At 48.3% G+C, this 21,150-nt stretch overlaps 6 protein-coding genes across 6 annotated transcripts; 3 read left to right on the forward strand and 3 right to left on the reverse strand.

The window, feature by feature from the left end:
• Positions 1–1,432: 1,432 nt before the first annotated feature.
• LTR84_004733 (uncharacterized protein) lies at positions 1,433–4,038 on the forward strand (the record flags this gene model as incomplete). Its single annotated transcript, XM_064848308.1, has 4 exons — positions 1,433–1,437; positions 2,087–2,801; positions 2,863–3,114; positions 3,166–4,038. The coding sequence occupies 4 exons, from the start codon at positions 1,433–1,435 to the stop codon at positions 4,036–4,038; spliced, it is 1,845 nt and encodes a 614-aa protein (XP_064710932.1).
• Positions 4,039–4,536: 498 nt separating this feature from the next.
• Positions 4,537–5,656, forward strand: LTR84_004734 (uncharacterized protein; the record flags this gene model as incomplete). The annotated part of the gene is made up of 2 exons (XM_064848309.1): positions 4,537–4,695; positions 4,766–5,656. 2 exons carry the CDS (start codon positions 4,537–4,539, stop codon positions 5,654–5,656), a joined length of 1,050 nt encoding a protein of 349 aa, XP_064710933.1.
• A 3,215-nt stretch (positions 5,657–8,871) lies between these two features.
• LTR84_004735 (uncharacterized protein) lies at positions 8,872–10,568 on the reverse strand (the record flags this gene model as incomplete). The annotated part of the gene is made up of 3 exons (XM_064848310.1): positions 8,872–10,163; positions 10,215–10,342; positions 10,405–10,568. 3 exons carry the CDS (start codon positions 10,566–10,568, stop codon positions 8,872–8,874), a joined length of 1,584 nt encoding a protein of 527 aa, XP_064710934.1.
• Positions 10,569–13,939: 3,371 nt separating this feature from the next.
• Positions 13,940–15,927, reverse strand: LTR84_004736 (uncharacterized protein; the record flags this gene model as incomplete). Its single annotated transcript, XM_064848311.1, has 4 exons — positions 13,940–14,290; positions 14,357–15,270; positions 15,318–15,781; positions 15,827–15,927. The coding sequence occupies 4 exons, from the start codon at positions 15,925–15,927 to the stop codon at positions 13,940–13,942; spliced, it is 1,830 nt and encodes a 609-aa protein (XP_064710935.1).
• A 1,265-nt stretch (positions 15,928–17,192) lies between these two features.
• Positions 17,193–18,663, forward strand: LTR84_004737 (uncharacterized protein; the record flags this gene model as incomplete). Its single annotated transcript, XM_064848312.1, has 4 exons — positions 17,193–17,369; positions 17,442–17,979; positions 18,034–18,123; positions 18,173–18,663. The coding sequence occupies 4 exons, from the start codon at positions 17,193–17,195 to the stop codon at positions 18,661–18,663; spliced, it is 1,296 nt and encodes a 431-aa protein (XP_064710936.1).
• A 295-nt stretch (positions 18,664–18,958) lies between these two features.
• LTR84_004738 (uncharacterized protein) lies at positions 18,959–20,958 on the reverse strand (the record flags this gene model as incomplete). Its single annotated transcript, XM_064848313.1, has 8 exons — positions 18,959–19,484; positions 19,543–19,636; positions 19,687–19,937; positions 19,989–20,299; positions 20,355–20,425; positions 20,474–20,541; positions 20,598–20,721; positions 20,775–20,958. 8 exons carry the CDS (start codon positions 20,956–20,958, stop codon positions 18,959–18,961), a joined length of 1,629 nt encoding a protein of 542 aa, XP_064710937.1.
• Between the last annotated feature and the right edge of the window lie 192 nt (positions 20,959–21,150).

Consider the following 21,150-nt stretch of genomic DNA (forward strand, 5'->3'; position numbering starts at 1 on the left):
GTGGAGGGTGAGAAGCAGTTCTGAGCAGGAACGACGTATTCAAATAGCGTCCCCCGTGCTAGCCCATGACCATGAAGACCTCTTTCCTGTTTGGCATAATTACCGTTGACGCCTTGTTGAAGCCGCCCTCGCCCCGGATTTCACCTCTCGAAATTTTGGACAGGGCCTGCTAGGGGTCGCAGCTCCCTTCGTTTTGCCGTCCTCAGAGGCCTGTTGGCTGAACGTCATAGGGAGCATGACACGCCTCGCCTTTTTAGGTCTCAGATACCTTTGCAAGCCTCAAAGGTCATTCGAGGACTGGCTAGCAAGTTTCCGGCCGCCTGTTGAAGTGAGGGATTTGGCCATGTTGAACGGTCACAGTACCTTATACCGGAGTCTGCCTTGCTGGATTAGTAGTAACCTGCCACGGGCTGATGCGACAACAAGATGCAATGCCAGGATCAGGGTCCGTTGACAGTAAATCATGGCTCAGAGCTATCCGATCTCCAAGGAATGGTGATGAATGGGTAGACGGAAGGGTTGAAGTCCGCTTGACTTTGGGCGGTTATCAGCATTCTTCTCCTCGACGGGGGGTAGACCACTGTATGCTTCGTTTAGATCCTGGCGAGTCTCATGACTGTTACTGTGGAACTTTTGTTCTTGTGAGATGGAGAGCGCTGCACGGCTGAAAACTGTGCTGTCCTCGGTCGCTGCCAGCTCCGTATACGTCTAGAGTCCCCCTTCATATTTGATCTTTTATACCTTATTTCGGAATCCTGGGATTCTAAACGGACATCCCACAGTTGTATTAAATGATCTCATTTACCCCTTCCCTGTGCCTCCTCCTTACTTTTTTCTTTAGCACCTTAGCCTTCGATCTTGTGTACATTGAGCTGGCAATCCGTCTTTTCTTTCCCCGTCTACACCGCTGATGATGGCTTCTAGTAACTCTAACTCTGGCTCTAAGTACGAATCTGAGAACAGTCAATTGACAAGCACGGAAGCGCAAGTGCTCGCGCTGTTTCGGAGGTTGCTCCAGCTGGTGGCTTCGGACGCAACGATTGATCTCGGAAAATGGGAAGAGGTACGTGTGTCGTTACCGGTTATTCTTGGTATTAGGCACTGACGGTGAGCTGCCGCAGCTTTCCGTCATAATTCGACAACTGTGTGAGGAGGGCCCCGAGATTGTGGATATATTGGCAACGACAATCCTGGAGGAGAGGAGCACCATCGATAAATCTCTTCAGCAGGAACAAGACAAGGTGGAAAAGAGCATCAGCTACACTGCGAAGCGTAGGCGCATTTCGAGCAAGGATCTGAACTACCGACGCCCAAAATCTGCCAAGGTCCTGTCACATCCATGGATACCGTCAACACGTTCCGGAATATGACTGGCCCAAAGCTTCCATGCTTGGGCAAAGTCCTAGGGAAGGAGCATCAGGCATCTTCTAAGATGGAGTGGTTGCAAGCAGAGCCGCCGGATCAGTGCATATTGGATAGGAGATATCATGCTCCATCATCAGAGTACGGAGTCCGGAGTCGTGGGGAACTCGTAGTTAGGCTCGGGCAACCTTCCGTTTCCGCTTGGCAGTCTATTCCGACTACGTCCTGCCGGTACCCTGTCATTCGTTCTTAACTTGCTCCTGGGCATGCTTGAGAGGGTATGGAAGCACTCAACCAGAGACGGTACTTTCGTCACTCACTCGTATTAATCCAGATTAACCGTCTGAACGGACAGTATCCCTCACAGCTAATTTTGAACCATCCTCGTCTTGGTGATGTCTGCGCGCCTTCACAGTACCTCAATGGACCAGGCCCGCCTACACAAGTCCCACTCACGTGTGCGCCGTGCACAATATGTGAGTCAAGCATGGTTGGTCTCTATCTGATTACTCCTGGCCAGAGCAGTCTAAACAAGCAAGCATGCTGACTATGCAAAGTCATGAGTGCAAACGACGCAAGGTCAAATGTGACGGGGCACGACCCTGTCGTAGGTGTAATGTCAAATTTGCTGCTTGTTTATATGACCAACCACAGCAGCTACAGCCCGTGTATGATCTGCCTAGACCACCACTCATTGTACTTGAACTGACGCTACTTCTCACAGCAGGAGCCCTCCGTCCAACCACAGTGTTACTATGTTTCGCCGTGAAGACGACATTGTGGCTCAGAAGGCTAAGTCAGGAGCTGATGGGACCGGCGATGCTGCCACCGCTGTGGCGGCAGTGGAGCAACGTGGTCTTCAAGTGATGAGCCACTCCCCTACTGATCTAGGAGTTGAGTCACCCAAGTTCTGTGGACCTTCAAGTTCGGAACATACTCTAAAGGTGATAGGTGGGGACCTCAAAGCAAGAGGCATACCCACTGCTATACTGGGGACTGCACCGCCAACTTCTGGAGTTGTGGGCGGCATCCCAAGAGTAGTCCAGTATGCACCTGTGATGAGCCTCCTGACGATGGATCCTCTGTGGGAATTTCAGAAAGAAGAGGCACTTAAGCTAGTCGACGATTGGTTTGACGAAATTGGTTCCCTCTATCGCATCGCACATCGAAAAACAGTTCTAGAGAATGTCACATATGTTTTTGACATTCTAGAACGTGCTCATAGGGAGGGTCTCAAGTCAATTGGAGAAGAAGTGGCGGAAGCTCTTCTCAACAACGAGACAAGCCAGTTTAAATTGATTCTGGCCAATCAGCTAACTTTGGAGAACGGGGGCAAAAGTCATGCCGCTCAAAGACTATTTCAGAGTGTTAAGGGAGTGGTAGATGATCTCCTGTGGCATCCCATAGGAGTTCCCGGTATACAACTGCTCATGTTGGTGGTAAGCACGCCTACTCCTTCGTAGGACGTCTCCCGCCGAGTGCTGATCTATACACTCCCAGGCTTTATATCACTATCACCTTAGCGATGACCCAACTACAGGTCGGATCATGAGCCATGCGGCAAGACACTGCCTGGAAATGGGTTTAAACCGTCTAGATGTTGTTGAGAAGATCTTTCCCAACCCCGAAGAACGAGAAGTCTCAGTGCAAGCATTCTGGTCTGTTTATATCTTCGAACGACGAGTCAGTCTAGGATTAGGTATACCATATTATGTCCAAGACATTCTAGTCGATCCACGCTTGCTTGAATCGGTATGACATCCTTCCCTCTGGGTTTCCCTAGGGCGCTAACCTTTTCACCAGGCCCTTGACAGCTCTGAGCTACATCTGGGTATCATGCTTGAGTGGACAAAACTGGCTGGGAAAACGTGGCAGGCTTTGAACGGACAGCATGGAGATAAAAGTGCTGAAATCAATCATGAAGAATTGGACTATCTGGAATACCAAATCTTACATTGGTATGAGCGTATTCCTCCTCATCTCCAGCTGAGTCACGACCGATCAGAAAGACAGACACAGTACAAAACTCTCCAATACCTGCAAATTATCTTATTCGTTCGCAAAAGCCATCTCCTTACCTTGATCTACCGACCCGTCCTACAACGTGGCCATATTCAAAAGCACCAGCGACATGCTCAAACGGGGGTGAGAGTCGCAAAAGAAGCAATTCAGGTACTGTCGGAACTTACAGAGCGAACCGGCTTGATTCGCAAACACGCATTATTTTTCAACCATCTCACACTAACTGCCTTCGGAAGTCTCCTATCCGCAGTGGTTAACGGGAGCTCCCTGTTTTGGGATAAGCTACGAACGGAGTTCGACACGGCTCTAAATCTCATCAGAGTGCTAAGCACTAACTCGGCCCCCCTGATGCGGTTGTGGCAACGCCTCGAAGGACTCCGGGACCTACAAGCCAAGCTCCAGAGCGCGTCAGACATGCAATTCGTTGAGGTTCCAAATGATCAGAGACCACCGCCGCTTGGTGGACTGTCGCTGGATGAGCTGTTTCCCACCTTTCCGGATATTCCACCGATTGCAGACCCTTCAGCAGGTCTCATGAATTCTACGCTTGCTAGTGCGCAGATGAGGGAACAACTTAATAGCCTTTTTGAAGTACCTGTCAGTTACGATAGTTTCTTTGACTTCACTGACATGGATTGGGAACAGCCGGCCTAGCTATCTCAAGATTTCACTGACACTAGACCGCATCTAGTCTGACCAAGTTAGCAAATCTTTCGGTACTAAAGGTCGACCTATAACGCATGAGGGGAGATGACTTTGCTGGAGCCTCGCTACTAAACAAGTCCGAGCATTTTGTAAGTACATAGAGTACTCACATACATGCGCTGTAAGTTTCTCTTAGTGCGCAAACCTCATTGACGGAACTCCACGGATATATAACCCTCATTGAAGGATACGCTAGTTTGCGTGATCAGCGGCGGCCGAACACAGGTGGTACTCGTTGTTCCGCTTCCGAGCCCATTTCCGAATTTCTTCAAGAACGAAGGGTTCATGGAATTGGATGCAAGCACATTTCCTCTTTCCCCCTTGTGTATCGTCAAAGAGAGTGGATGTGGGGCGCATAAATCCGTGCTAGATTCAACTTCACGAGAACATTCTCTAGCATGGATATGTTTATTGATTGACTGCTTCAATTTCTCACAAGTGCTAAAGATGACTTCGTTTCCGGTGGCTGAGCTGGTCGGGTACATGGCCAGGACAATAACCTTCAAGTCGGTGCAAAACATTGATATCAAGCTCGATGTGGCGTACCCTCAAGGCGAGATAAAAACACCCGCAACAGTACTATTACACTACCATGGTGGTTTTCTGGTATGTGGATTGTTACCTCATCACAACCATCGGCAATGTTTTTAATGACATGTTTGTTTCGACTTGATAGGTTGTAGGCGATCGATATGCTTTTTTCCCATACTGGCTTGTAAATGCAAGCATTTCGCGAAATTGGATTTTCGTCACACCCGACTACCGTCTTTTGCCAGAAACTACTGCTCAAAGCTCGCTCGAGGATGCAGTCGATGCGTATACATGGGTATGGTCCCGATTAGGCCCAGAGCTTGGCCTGGAAATCGGTTCAGTGGTGCTGGCTGGCTCAAGTGCTGGAGGATACCTGGCTCTCGCAACGGCGGCAGTTGTTGATCGTAAGCCTAACGCCCTGCTTTCAATCTATGGCATGCTAGACCCTACTTTTGAGCGATATTTGAAGCCTGGCAGCAACATCTTCGGGCGACCACTTGTTGATACCGCGCCGATCCTGGACCGATTTCCAAACCCCGGTAATAAGCACACTAAACCGCAGATCAGTGCGTATCCTTTACCCGCCGATATCACAAAAGACGAAAGATTCCCACTGGTCTCGGCTTTTCACATTGACGCGTTGTTTCTGGATTACTTGACAGGCACAAAAGGCCTCAGCCACGATGTCAGGACCAGCGGGGAGGAGGCAATTCCTCAGCAGCAACGCAATTTGTTCCCACTCACCTTTTCAGATCTGACCAAGTTGCCGCCCACGATATTGTTACACGGCAAGAATGACACGGCGGTTCCAGTTGATCTAAGCATCCGAGCCGCCGAGAAACTGCGTCAAGCAGGGGTCGTTGTGCAAGCAGAGTTTCCAGTCAACGCAGAACATGGCTTTGATGTAAGAGTAGGGAATGTCAATGTCGAGTTAGCTGCAGGAGAAAGTCTGGCTACTTACCAAAGCCTTCGAAAGATCATCATATTCCTGGACAATATACTTAGTCTGGGAAGCGATGGTCTAGGACAATCATAGGCAGGACCATTTTCATAGCGCACCATGTTAAGCTAAACTTCAACCCTGAACTTTGCCGGTGATATCTTGCTAGCTGTACGGGGTTTGCCAACACAACATTTTACTATTCACATATAACTAAGCTCGCTGTCTCGAATGAGCTTTAATGTCTGATGCTTGGTTGTTGTGGATAACAATCCCATCATGGTATGCGAAGCATTCCGCCTTACATCAGAAATAGGTTCTTGTATAATTTGGCCGAGCCATTGTAAGCTTGAGTAATGATGCGAGGGTAATTGATATACTTGTCGAGAATCGTCGAATCATGAGCAGACGGTCAACCCTGGCTGCGTAAAAGCTTAGCCGAATATGATGCCTGTTTCCTGGATGGCTGCCTCGGGCCACTTCGTACCAACCGTCAAATGTACACATCCATTGCCTTTTGATTTAGGACTTAGAAGAGACTCGAGACCTGCCGAGCTCTTTTCTTTTCGTCGGAGGCATTGTTCAGTGCCCCCCCAAAATTTTCAGTTGTCGTGATTACCGCTACCATTGCCGCAACACTCGGAACAGTCTGTCACGGAACTAGCGTGCTTGTCACATTAGCCCGATCCATTTCGGATGCTGCGACAGCAGGACGAATCTATGCAGTACAAATGATAATCTTTGTTTGACATTGTTAATTGTACATTCATACAAGTCTGAATCAAACAGCTCTATCCTACTTCTTTTTGAGCCTGGAGTAGTTTTATGCTGGTTTTTCAAGATGCTCTCCGCATGGGATCCCACAACTATACTCTCAAGCTTCTTCTCGACATCAGCACCGGTGTCTGCTATTTGCTTCTTCTTTACCTTCAGCTATATCATTTACTATCGACACATCCACCCACTGTCGAGATATCCAGGCCCTGCTATATCATCCTTCACCAATCTGTGGAAAGCCTATCAGCAATGGACGTTACGAATGCCTGAAACCCTTGTGCAGCTCCACGAAAAGTATGGAGATGTGGTTCGGGTTGGACCAAATGATTTATCGTTCAATAGCTCAGATTCAGTGTATACGATCTACAAGGCAGGTCGCAGTCTTCCGAAGTCTGGCTTCTATGACGGATTCACTACATTTAATCCAAATCTATTCGGCACTAGGGATGAAGACGTAAGTCGCTCAATTTTGTCTAGTTTTATACGAATGTACCTAGATAGCTAAACACGTGCCGTAAACAGATACATGCGATCCGCCGTCGACAGCTCGCTCATGGCTTCTCATTTCAGTGGATTAAGGAGATGGAGCAATACATCGATGAGCATTTAATAAAGTTTATGCAGAACTTACATCACTTCGCGAAAACAGGTGAAGTATTTGACTTGAAGGAGTTGATATCCTTCTTTCTACTTGATGTCCTGGGCGAATTAGCTTTCAGTCAGAGTTTTAATGCTCAAGTAGAGCGAAGCCCTGAAGGACTACCGCCTATCAACGACCATATCTTCCTAGCTTGTCTGATGGGAGCAATGCCTGAGATCATGCCGTGTTTAAAGGCTATCGCTCAGTGGACCCCACTACCTTGGCTTCAAAATTTATTCAAAGCCCGGGCACAATTGAAAGAGCTTACAGCGAGGTGCGTCCAACGGAGGCTGGATGAGACATTAGACAGCGGGCGAAAGGATCTTTTGACCTCCCTTATTAAGGCAGTGGATCCAGAAACAGGAGCTAAGTTGACTAAATTGGATATAAACACTGAAGCTTTTGCCATGGTGTATGTCCCTTCTCTATCTCTCTCTCTGCGGGTTAAGTTAATAACAATAAAACTAGTGTTGCAGGCGCTCATACTACGTCAGGGACGTTGACTTTGCTATTCTCACACCTTTTACAGAACCCTGAGATAATAAATCGAGTAACGGCTGAGATCGATGACCAAGTAGCCGAAAGTGGAGCTCCTGTCTGTATCAACGGCTTAGAGCAAAGACTACCGTACCTCATGGCTTGCGTCAATGAGAACTTCAGAATCAATCCAGTCTTCAGCATGACATTGCCTCGTGTTGTGACAGCCCCTGAGGGTATTGAGATAAGCGGCCATTGGGTCCCTAAGGGTGTAAGTAATAGTTCTACTACTACAGTCGCATTCTATTTACTGTTGCAAACTTCTGGATATCGAAAAAAGGAAAGAGACATACTTACTCATGAATAGACTACTGTTTTCAGCTTGAATCATGTTGTTCATCACAATCCGACCCTTTGGGGGCCAAGTCCAGACCGCTTCGACCCATCCCGGTTTCTGGGAGAGGAAGTTGAAGCGATGAAACGGAACCTAAGTCACTTCAGCATTGGCCACCGAACCTGTATTGGACGCAATATAGCTATGACAAATATCATCAAAACTGTTTCAACGGTGTTGAAGAACTTTGAGTTGACGATGATGAATGCTAATCAGAAGATCACGGTACTTAGTGTTGGGATTTCGGAGAAGGAAGGTCCCTTACTCTGCAGGGTCAGAGCGAGGTGAGATGATGCTCTACCAGGATAGCTTTCCAACAGAGTAGCTAGGATCGTCGTCTAATTACATTCAAGTCCGACAAAGTTTTTCGAGTAAACATCCTGCTTAATTCCCGTGGGCCCACGTCAGCAAGCTTATCATTCTAGCGAGATTAATGCGCTGGATATGACCGGTCGATGCCTCTGAAATGAGTACATAGACACATACATTTCCAGCACAGAATGCTGCTGGATGGGCCCTAGGTCGTGTTGGGATACGCCACCTCCGCAGGCAAGAGTACCCATCGCCACTGGGGTTTCGTCGAACCGAATGGTCGATTTCTTTCGTCACTTAACATAGACAACTTGAAAGAAGGTAAAGCTGTGGCAAAGGCTCTGCTTCTTGACGTACAACTTAAGCTGGAGGATAACCTAGAAGTGGACTGTGTAATGCTAAGTTGCCAAAACTAGATGGAATGGTTGGCAGATGGTGGAATCAATCAACCAAACGGGCGTCTGGAATGAAGGTGATTCAATGACCCATCAAGTACAGAATCACCATTGGAGCTATTCTTGCTCATGGTGTGGGAAAATTATCACACTCGAGGCGGTTGCCTGTCATACATATGGACGGACATTATATCCCAGCTTTGTATCCGTCCAAGAGAGCACCCTGACTAATTCCTGATTCCTGATTCTGCCTACGTGGAACTCAGGAGGCCCATGTCCAGCCCCGTCATCATCACTTATACAGTATCATGTTCAATCAGAGTCGCCACCGAAATGCAGGGTGCTTCCAGTCCAAGTTTTCGATTGCCAGGGGGCTCAGTCCAGAAAGCTCTGCATCCACGTCTCTCTTGCTGCGTCTGGTGTTGCTGCCTTTGGCCCAAAATGCTAATGTCACCGTAATTATTACCATCAGCGATGAAGTAGCCAGATTCAACCCATTGCCGGTGTGGTAGTTGGGACCGTCAAAGGGTAGGAACGACCAACTGGCTATCAAACCACCAATATTGCCAAACATGACGGTGGTGCCGATGGCCGCTGATCGTGCACTATCAGAAATGACGTTTGCTGATACTTGAGCGTTACATAGAGCGCCTGAATTGAAGGCCCCAGAAGCAATCAAGAACGTCGCGGCATATCTAGCTTTGGAATTGGTCGTAGCTAGGAAGATTGTGTACCCAGCTATAATTGGAAAAGCACTAATCATCAAGAAGAGATTGCGACGCGCCATCTTCCAGCTGAGAAAGTTGACCAAGAGGATAAAGAAACCCCCAACGATATATGGAGGCACTGTGTGAAGCTGGTTCGATACGATCGAATTCTTAGGATAAATGGTGCGCACGATTGTAGGGAGGAAGAAAGCTAGGCCTTGAACAGTGACATTTCCTAGAAGGAACACCATAGAGTTTGCTAAGGTGACCGGATTCCAGACTCCACGAATAGCTTTTTGAATGCTGAGTTTATCCAGGACTTCAGTGGCACCAACTCGTTCTGACTTGATTCGGGAGATAGCGAGCTCTTTTTCTTCCTGAGTCAACCAACGTGCTGTTTCAGGTCGATCCGTCAGAGTAAAGAAGGCAACAAGCGCGAGAATAATCGTAATAATACCCTCGATGGCGAATATCATACGCCAACGGCGGAGATTCCCAAATTTGTCCAGAGTCAATATAGCCGAAGCAAGAAGTCCACCAAAGGCTCCAGCTAGGGAGGCCATGACGATATAAAGAGACAGACGGAAAGTCAACTCGTTTCTGCGGTACCAGCGGGACATATAATACGCGATACCCGGTAGCATGCCAGCCTCAAAGAACCCCAGAAGAAAGCGTACACCACATGCTGACTCGATTGTTTCGACATATGCGAAGCACACGGTGATGATTCCAAAACCGAGAGTTAAAGCAGGCAAGAACCATCCGGGTCCAATGTATTTGCAAGCAATATTAGCTGGAATCTCAAAAAGGATGTAAGAGATGTAGAAGATTGAGAGAACTTGATTGTAGTCGTAGCCTTTCAGATTTAAATCTTGCTCGAAGCCTGCAAGTCTTGCATTTCCTATATTTAGGGGTTGGCGGTGTAGAAGTCAAAAGTGGTAGCGAAACTCACCAATATTCGCTCTATCAATAAAACAGAAGAGGTAAATGACAGCAACAGAAGGGACAATGTAGAGATCAATCTTCCTGCGGAGACGAGCTTCGGCAGCGGCGTCAAAAGAGACCAGAGGCCGGCCATGGCTGGAAACATTTGGTAAGTTCTCAAAGGATTGCTATTTAGATCATAAAGAGAAAGGGTATACCTGTCGGTTGCTGCTCGACCATGTTCCGAGGCTTCGTGGACTGCCCCCCTCACGGAATTCTCAACATATGAAACATCTGTGTTTTCTTTCTGCCTGTCAACGCGCGACATTTTAAGGCCGAGTTGAGGTAAGTGGCCGAGATCCTGAGCAGTTCCAAGAGGCATTCTCAGATAGAATCAAGCGATGATTAGGGATAATTCGAGGCTGGGAAAAGGTCTAAGAGGCACATGGAAGCAGAATCCATTTACGACGTATCTCGCGCTCTTCCTTATGCTTTTGCGGCCTATCTCTGGAGGGTAGCTTGCTTTACGCACGATCCGGGTCCTGCGTTGCGAGTCCACCTTGCGGAACGGGATATGTTGACATCGAAGAACACAAATGCGGAAGCGGAACTAGCGTCGGCGGCAACCAAGTGCTGCCAATGTAGATGCACACAAGCAAGATCGGCTCGCCAGCATCCTCACACCACCAACAAAGCCGACATCAACCAGTGGGCCCGTGGGCTATGGACTACACACTGTACGATATCCTGCTCTAATGCCGAAGAAATCGGTAGAAGGAGAGACATTCGACATCGACTCTTGGGAGACGCTAAGGGTTGCTAACATTGAGCGAGGCATAATACTGAGATACCTAGAATGCCAGAAGTAAATATTGCACCGCTTGCAATACTGTAGGGCTCAGCTTGAGAGTTCAAAGGAGATCCAACGTTATCTTTATTGTAGCCAATCGCTAGGAGATACCGTTAAATAATGCACGCAGGACAGGAGTGAACGGTCTGTTTTTCACGGCACTCTCCCTTGAGCCCATGGTCTCTGATACCAAGGATCCATAATTTATATATCTAGAACCAGTTGGTGGGTTGTTGTGTGGTAATGCTGATTACTTTGCGTGTCGATAGCCATAAGTTGCTCACTGTCTTTTTAATCCGGGAGCTGCAAGGCTTGTGCTTGTGCAAGGCTCCAGTAGGGGAATTTGATAAACCGCATTGGGCGGTCCCTTGACCTAGGATCCTATGGTCCTAGTATCGACTCTAACAGTTGGCGAGCAAGGTCTAGAAGCAATAATTATTTTGATCATGCTTACCATGTACTAATTGATCAAGACGGTCGCATAAGCCTTCAGGGAAAGTTTGTAATGTGCCAGTAATATCAAGATCGCCTGTCGAGTGCAGGTTCAGACCACACCGCTCTGCGTAGCACAAGCCCTCGTATCAGCCGTCCTTATGGAACTCATCTCATGGAGACGCAGTATATTGTGACGTCATGTGTAGCGCAGACCGATTATGACTTGTAGTAATGTGATAGAAGGACGCCGTGAATCATTCATCTCCAATGGCCGACATTCTTACTGAATCCACGTACCACGAAGACAAGAGGTGGTTGCAGCTTGACTGTCTCGCTGTTGCACGCTAAGTCGGTGAGTATCTTCCCTCCTGACCGTTTATCCAGAACAACTTCATGAACATAGTATGGACTCATCCTGGTACAGCCAGCCTTATCACCGCGATGGTGGCTCTTTCAAGCTCCACCTTTGGTAAGCCCACGCGCGGGATTTGACCCAGCACGTGTGATACCTACACTTTCAGATCATTCTAAATCTTGATCGAGTTCTGATTGGATTGGATAGAAGGCTGCTCCCAGCTAGGTACGACTTGTCAGAGCAGCATCAGAAAAAAGAGTGATCGGTGAGAACCTCATGTTTGGAAGTCTCCATTGATAAAGGCCGAAGTCCGAGCGCATGCATATTCTAGTAAGCGAAGTGGTGTGAACTGCCAATCACTTTGAGCCAAGTGACTCAGAGGCTAGTTAATGACGAAGATTTTGGGGCTATCGTTTCGAAGGTTGTCGAGGCATGATACCTCATTCCGCTGATACATGAGCAAGACTTGGCAGCCGTATGAGAGTGATAAATAGACACCTTCTGAAGATCTGGGAGACTTCTAGCCCGATTTTCTTTTGACAAGGATTGCAGCTCGTGTGTGTCATTCGTTCATGCGATTTGACCAGGACAAGACTAACCATCAACGACTGACGACCATGACTTGTGAAAACCGCATCCCGGTGCGATGGACAGATGAGGAAGATAGGACTTTACGAAGCGAAGGTAGGTTTCCGGGACCATGCAAAGTATCTGATCTGGGACCTAACAGTTATAGTATTCCACATTGGGGTCAAAGATTGGAATCACATTGCCACCCAGCTACCCGGAAGAACAAACAAGGATTGTCGAAAGAGATGGAGTAAGATAGCCGAGAATGTTAACAAGGGCACTTGGAGTACGGCGGAGGACCAACTTTTGAAGTAGGCTGTCGCCAAATTTGGAACGAAGTCAGGATGCTCCCTGGTTTTGCTCCGAGTCTTGCTGTTGACACTTTACAGATGGGCCACAGTTGCGTCGGTCATGCAAACAAGGCACGCAGATCGTGAATACCCACAAAATCCCTCGCAAAATGGGTTTGACCAATGTCTGATGTGTGTCCAGAGTGCTCAAAGCGATGGTATCATTATCTTGACCCTTCTCTGAACCACGATGAATGGACTGTGTTGGAAGACACGCAGCTTGTCGAAGCTGTTGGCCAACATGGTCGCAAGTGGGCAACAATCCGAGAGGTCGTGTTTCCTGGCCGATCTACAACAGACATCAAGAACCGGTAAGTGCATCCCCACCGATGAAAAGTAGCAGGGTCGGCTCATATATTTGTTGAAGACATGTGATACTGGAGCGACGGGCGAGACAGTTACTTGAGGGTGGTTCGATAGCCTCGATTCCAGACCTCCATGATCTTTCAAAACATTCGAGGGCTTCATCTTGCTCTGGAACAGGGTCACCAAACACACCAGAAATGCTCAACACCTCATCGACGTCCGAGCCGGAGGCGTATGTCCCACTATGGATGCCGCATACTAGCCAAAGCGAAGAATATTCCAACATGACACCTGAAATTCTGACAATGGATACCATTCAGCAACATCTAATGTTGCCTTGGGATTCAAACACAGAAAGTATGCGCAGCTCGAATGCTGAGCAATGAGACTATGATCAAACCCAGGTCATTTCAGATGATTATACCGGTCAAACTATGCAGAATCTCGACTGTCCTTTTGGTGGGCTGATGGACTGGTCCAGCGTAGGAAATGCTGACACGTACCACAGCCCACGAGAGACACATTATTCACACTTCGGCACGATGGTGCTTGAAAATGTTCAGCCGGAGACCGTAAGCAGGGTCATGTCAGTACTTATCGAGTCTAAAAGCCCAGTAAAAATTCGGTTGTGCCGGTGAATCTGGTTATTCTTGGCGTGTCTGCAGGAAGGAGTCGTTTTCCAATCAGGCGATGGCCAAGGCCAACATATTTAAAGCATCGAGTTAACTCCCCAGCCATCGAAGGATAATAGAGAGTGCAATATATTTGCGAGAGTGGGAGATGACTCGTTGCACGGGTGTCAGTTTCGCATTGCTCAAGTCTGTTCAATTGCTCCTCTGCGCGCGAGATATATCACGAATATTTAGAGATACTACCGTTAAACAGGTCTAGTATAACCCCAGACTTCCGTATTCACCGTCACCGAATGTGAAGTTTGCCAGCGAAAAGGCACAGGGGTCATTAGCCGTGTCCGGGAAAGGCTCCAACATGCCCAGGTCACCAAAGTCAAAGATCGCGTGAGGTGAAAGCATGCTGGTGTTTGTGCAACTCGCTGGGTCTGATGATCCTTGCAAAGGACTATTGGGTCGTGTTGGCATCGAAAGGGCCCAGTGGTCTACTGCCTGCCAGATTGCCTGTGTTGAGCCTTCGGACTGCGCTTCGGATTCTGTGGTGGTTGGCCGCATTATTTGACGATAATACTCGGCGCTGTGGCGATTGAACCTCTCCAATCTATTAGCCTACTCAGTGGGCATCAAATTAGCCTTCTGGGGAATTGAGATGCTTTGAGGATGAGTGAGACTTACTATCAGAGCTGCATGTTGCCAGTACGCCGATAGCTCTCGCATGAATAGGAGGTCAGCTTCAAAATTCTTTGTCGCTTCCTCTCGGGTCGTTAAGTCGTCATCGTGCTGCGAGAGAGCATGGATGGTGCCGGCCATCATTGTGCAGTAGCCATAGAAAGAAGTGAGAATGAGCACATTGCCATTTCTAACACGTCGAATGTCGGTGATAAGTTTCGCATGTAGACGACATGTCTTCCATACTCGCGCCATAAATCGTGATGGAACCTTTTGATTCGTCTTTTGTAGTCGGTCTCGAAGTAGAAAAGGGTGGTGTAGTAGACATTGTGACAAGGAGTACAGGGCTCTTGCATAGAGAATTGGACTTGCAGTGAAATGATCAAAAACCCCATCTTTGACCGCAACTCGTTCCAACATCTCGTCCAATGGTTCACCAATATCGAAATGCATGTCTAGACTGGAGAGGAACGACTCTATAGTTGCAAATGGAGAATTCGATAACCAGGGTGATGGGGCGAGAGAATAGCTTCGGTCCTGCAGTACATATTGAGAGACACGGTTCAATCCTGATACCATTACAGGTATTAGCGCCAATGGCGCACATTTTTCGACACAATCTCCCTCAGCGCCGTCTCCAAGTAGGAACGCGAGGCTTGGCGCATCCTCGTAGCGATTAGCATGGAATGCATCGTCCGAGCAAGGTAAATGAACTGTACAATCTTCGTCTCGGAGTATTGGCGGCCGTTCCCGAGAAAGTGACATCAATCGATCCTGCAAGTGGATACCCCAGAAAGCCCTTCTTCGCTCTTCCTGCGAAATTGCATCAAGACTCGAATCAGGCTCCATATGAAAGCGAAAGAGTTGGCCAATCCTGGTAGCGAACCCGAGTTTCAAGAATGCAGAAGAGCAATCACCAGCTGTTTTGGTTACTCGTGACCCGGCAACGAAACAGTTTGCTACTTACCTGTATGCTCAACCGTGACAAGGATGATAACTGTTTGGAGTATTGAAAGGGCTTCGTCGCTGGTTTTGGGACCATCCCATGGCACATTGAAAGTTTCCCATGATCTCTTGGCCAAAGATCCCACGCTATCACCGCCTTCGAAGTTATGATGAGGAATGGTCGAAAACCGCCGTGCAGAAGCTAGGAAAGCCCACACGAGATATTCAGGAATTTCGCCACTTACCAAGCGTTGGCGGAAGCGGCCTTCGTGGAAAAGTGAGTACGGATGATTGTAACAATATCTGAAGTACACGTCTGCAGCAAAGAGTAGGATATGCGGTGGTGGTAGCACGGGGTTTTTTGAGCTGCTCAATTGTATGCTTTTGGGAGTTTTGTTCTCCTGCTGAACTGGCTGGGTTGATGTTTCGAGTGCAACTGCGGGCTGTGTAGGTAGCAAAATCGCTGTACTTATGACAGATGTGGCTCTGCAACGATCACTATTTATTTTCCCGTTTGTTTGTCGAGCTTACCTCTCGATCACAGACTCGAAGGCAGTCAGCCTCGATTCAAAGGAAGACATTCGAGCTTCTGTGGCTGCCTGTTCCATACATGAAGTTGGAAAGTGTTTCATTGTGGTCTGCTAGGAATACGTTGAGAGTCACTAGTACTCACCACTAGTGCTGAGAGCTCTTGTACAGCCCCCAGGTCAGGTCTCGCATACGCATCGGTGAGGTCGCCATAGTTGCAGTCTTGTGAAAGTCTCTGACAGAAGCTACATACTGGTCTTTCTCCAGTGCATCGTACTTTCTTTCTCCTAATGAACGCTCAGTATTCTCAATCTTTAGACTCCTGACTGAGCTCAGGGATTTCTGTCATCCTACCGGCAGTTCAAACAGGCCTGTCGTATTCTTTTCTTGGGTCGCTCGTCAAGATCATGTTCATCAGCCGTCTCGGACATGATGATCTGATTTGAGTTCCACTCTGCCAGTTGAACAGGAACTAGGATTTGACGTTTACTAATGGGATGACAAGTGATTTCGCGGTTGAACCACTGTGAATGAAGTATTTCGTAAGGTATCGGTGGCCTAATTTGCTTAGCGATCGCCCCAGGCCTTTGAGCTATGACGTAAACTTCGAATAACAGCACACTTAGCAACCTCAGAGTCTAGAGGCATCCAAAGGAGGCTCAGGGAAATGGTCGCTCAAAGGCAATATTCACTGTGAGAGAAAGTGCCTCTGGGAATAGACATGTTTCTGCACAATCAGTGTCTTGACTTCGCATCAAAGTCATACCTCGTATAAGAAAAAGGACCTATGTGATAAACACATATTAGTGCCACTAAGTCCGAGGACTGAAGCAGCACCTGAAAATAGTGTTGCGCGAGCTTAGTGAGCTACGATCGAAGTAGTCAGAGCTCGCATTCAACCTAAAGATCGAGACAAATCCGAAGGACCTCGATTGCCCCTCGTCGACCGGAAGTTACGAGCAAAGAACACTTGTGGTAGGATTCTGGTGCGGAGTGATCAAGAAAAATCGGCGCTCAAGTGCAGTGGACGGCCCAGCCCGTGTCAACCGTGTTTGACCGTGCACACACTCTGCAATCCCAGGACGCGCCACATAAATGAAAATATTGGCTAGTGATCAGTCGCCCTGCTTTGGTTTAGTCTGTTCTTACTAGGTGGGCGCTGATGATGAACCCGGGTTCAGGTGCACGGCAAGAACCTGTCGGTCATACTAGCAGCCAGATCCCAATGAAGCGGTGGTTTCCCCGGTGGGTGCCTGACCACTGGGCCCAGGAGGCGGACCGGGTCTCCAGGCCTGTGTATAGAAGACCAAAATGGCAAGTCTATGGTTGTGTGTAGTCCTTGCTGGCTTGCAAAAGAACAAGGCGAACGATGGCCCAGATAGCACGTGCTGCACCATACGCTGAACCAGTTTGGACCACGCGTGGCTACTCGCCTTACTACAATGATTCTCATATTCGTCTGAAGCGAGAGCTTCGAGAATATGTAGACAGAGAAATTATACCACACGCAGCAGAGTGGGAGGAAGAGGGTGGTATCCCGTCTGAGGTATGGTCTTCGATCTAGTCTTCCTAGACATTTCACATCTCACTGCAGATTGGTTTGCTGATTATCTCCAAGCATGTACAAAATTTTTGCTTAAGCGGGTTGATGGCTGCATCAGTTTACCCTCTACCATCAGGATACCTTGGCAATGTCAAGCTTCCAGGTGGGGTTGCACCTGGGCAATGGGACGGATTTCATGATCTGATCTGCATTGATGAGATTGCTCGCATTGGTTTCCTCGGTGTGATCTGGGGATTGAGCTGCGGCAATGTCATCGGCCTTCCTCCGGTCATCATACACGGCTCGGAGGACCAAAAACGCAGATTCATCCCAGACGTACTGCAAGGTAAAACGAGGTTTTGTCTGGGAATCACCGAGCCCGATGCCGGCTCTGATGTTGCAGGCATCACCACGACTGCTGTTCGAGAGGGAGATATCTACAGAGTCAATGGGACCAAGAAGTGGATCACAAATGGAATATGGGCAGACTACGCAACAACTGCAGTCCGAACTGGTGGATCAGGAGCCAGAGGTCTTTCTGTGTTAATCATACCTCTGAAGGCAAAAGGAGTAACGCTCAAGAGATTACACAACTCCGGAGTACATGCTAGTGGTAAGGCGACGACATCTACTAATGGGGAGAAGATTGTTACTGACTTTGTTTCAGGATCGACCTTCATTGAGCTGGACGACGTTGAAGTCCCCGTGGAAAATCTACTTGGCAGAGAGGGACAAGGCTTTGAGATCATCACTTCAAGTGAGTAGAATCTGCCAATATCAAGTGCAATCCTGACGTTTTTATGTAGATTTCAACCACGAGCGATTGTGGCTGGCATGTACATCTCTCAGACTCGCTCGTCTTAGCATCCAGGATGCATTTCTCCATGCCAACTCCCGCGAAACATTTGGCAAGAAATTGATCGAGAACCAAGTCATCAGAGCGAAGTTCTCATCAGCAGGAAGAAAAATCGAATCCGCGCACGCCTTGATCGAACAGCTCGTCTATATTGTTGACTCTGCGCACAAAAGGCAGGCACCGCCAGCCCCCGCGATTGGAGGGCTTGCAGCCACTTGTAAGGTGCTCGCAGGGCAAGTTCTGGAGCACGCAAACCGGGAGGCTCAACAGATTATGGGTGGGTTGGGCTACTCAAAGAATGGACGAGGCGCACGAATCGAGCAGATAAGTCGAGATCTCCGTGTCATGGTTGTGGGTGGAGGGAGTGAGGAAATTCTGGCCGACTTTGCCATCAAGGAGGAGGCAAAACTGTTCAAGACGAAGAATGAGACCAAGTTGTAGTCGATAATAGTGTTGGGATTTTTAGTACACTCCCTTGAGAACCTGACTTGCATTTGAATCCCCTCCGCATAAAAATCTCCTCCAAGTAAAAGTGCAGTTTGAAAATGGGGTGACTTTCTACCTACTGCTAAGTATTAATAACATTGCTTTTCGATCAACGGTAGATTTGTCCACAAGGCCAAGGCACTTGGCCCATGATCGCTCCTGTAACTGACAGTCGTACTTAATTTGCATGAATCTAATCGTCCCGTGATTCGCGATATGTCCTTGTCGGTAGTTATTTATGCCAGGTTCTCTACAAACGAGCCAACGAGCGATGGCCAACCGCGCCCTCAACCTTCGGAATCTTGACTATCTCCAAGCACATGCCCAAGATGTCCCGAGTATCTCTAGGATCAATCACACCATCGTCAAGCAAATGAGCACTGGTATAGTACGACTCACTTTCGCGCTCGACATTATCCCTGAACACATCCGTATTTGCACTTTGCCCTCCAACGGCTTGGCCATTCTGTGCCTTGCTCTGAGCGGAAGCACCAGTAGTCAGAACCGTCTCCATGACGCCAGCGAGTTGACTGGGCCCCATAACGCTGCACCGGCCAATGGGCCATGTGAACAGAAATCGTGGATTGTAGCCTCGACCACACATGGCATAGTTTCCTGCGCCGTACGATGATCCGAGTATGACGGAGATCTGGGGCACCTTGGAGCAGCTCACGGCTGAGACAAACTGAGCCCCTTTCTTGATGATGCCGGCTTGCTCAGCGGTGGAGCCGACCATGAAGCCGGTAACATTGTGGAGGTATATAATCGGCATGTCCCTGTCTCAATTCGTGAGTAATATGCGCTTTGTTTAATATGACAGAAGCTAAGACCTACCTCTGATTACAGAGACGAATGAACTGTGCTCCCTTTGATGCTTCATCCGGGTTAATAACAGGTGTTTGATTGCCAATAATGCCTGTTGCATGACCTGGAATATCTGTTAGCTTTTGGATTTGAGCAACTGAACGTGCGACTAACCGTGTATCTCTGCCCAGCATGTCAACAAGTTTTTGCCATAGTTAGGCTTGAAAGTCGAAAGCCGTGAACCGTCGACTAATCGCAAAACAATCTCCGCCATATCGAAAGGTTTGCGGATATCTGGGTTCACCAAAGCTAGAAGATCTTCTGCTGGATACCGTGGGGATAAGGGCTCATTTAACGATTCGAGTCGCTGCGATCGTTCTGGCAATGTCTTGACCCACTCGCGGGCCTTGCGAATCGCATCAAATCTGTGAATACTTCAGCAAAATCACTTCGTTCCACAAGACTTGTGTGCTCACTCATCAATAGCTAGTTGATCTGCTAATCCAGTTACACTTGCGTGCATGTCGCCTCCACCCAGCGTTTCCGCGTCGACTATCTCACCAGTAGCCATTTTGACAAGTGGCGGACCACCCAGGAAGACCTGGGCTTTATTTTTCACAAAAATCGTGTAATCTGATAACCCTGGTAAGTATGCTCCACCTGCCGTGGATGATCCGAACACAACGCTGCAAGACGGCAGCCTGCTTGCACTTCTCCGTGCGAGATCTTTGAACATCTGGCTGGCTTTGTGGAACACTCGAAACTGTTGCGGGAGGAAAACACCAGCCTGTAAGAGCATGAGTTATGAAGCAGCTATAGATTCTGGGACATGTGACTCAGACCGCTTGCACCAGTCCAACGATAGGTAGCTCATTTTCGTTCGCAATTTCTGTCATACGATTGTGCTTGAGCACTAGACACGTTAGAACGAAAGATCCACGATGAGCGGAACAGACTTCACCAGTGAATTCATTCCATGCACCACCCTTAATGGATGGGATCGAGCATATAATCATGCACGCTCGCCCACTTTAGCATGTAATTAGCATGTGCATTCGGTCACATGGATTGGGCAAAGTATTTACTTGATCAAACCAATCCCAGCAACTATACTAGCGCAAGGCGTTGAATCAAGGCCATGTCCGGCGAATTGCGCAAGCTCGAGAAATGGCGAGTCTGGATCTAATAACAGAGCGACTCTGTCTCGGGCTTTGCAGGTATGTTAGAGGTGAAGCCATAGCTGCGATTAGGGGTGGACTTACCCAGTAGCTGTTCTCGGTCCTGGTGCCGCTGCGTTGATATCGCGTTCCCTTCAGAGCCAGTGGCTTTCAAGTTCTCATTGAAGATCCTCAGCACCTTCTGCCACTCCTTGCGATTGTTGGTATATATTTCTTGCCGTAGGTCCAATTTGGACTTGTAAAATGGAAAGTTGCCTTGCACCGACATGTTCTGTTGTTGGAATGGGTGGAGTCGGGAGAAAACGCAAGCATTGTGCAATTTGAACAAGACTACAAGTATTCTAGCTCTCAAGCCTCACGGCCTACACGTGAGCGCCTTGATTCCAACACATTGGACTTAAAGGGTGGTGTATCCGAGGTAAGGAGGGCGGACAAACCACGGCCACGGGAGACATCCGGT

The sequence above is a fragment of the Exophiala bonariae genome (genome assembly GCF_035927105.1).
Source record: "Exophiala bonariae strain CCFEE 5792 chromosome Unknown scaffold_2, whole genome shotgun sequence".
Taxonomy (NCBI): Eukaryota; Fungi; Ascomycota; class Eurotiomycetes; order Chaetothyriales; family Herpotrichiellaceae; genus Exophiala; species Exophiala bonariae.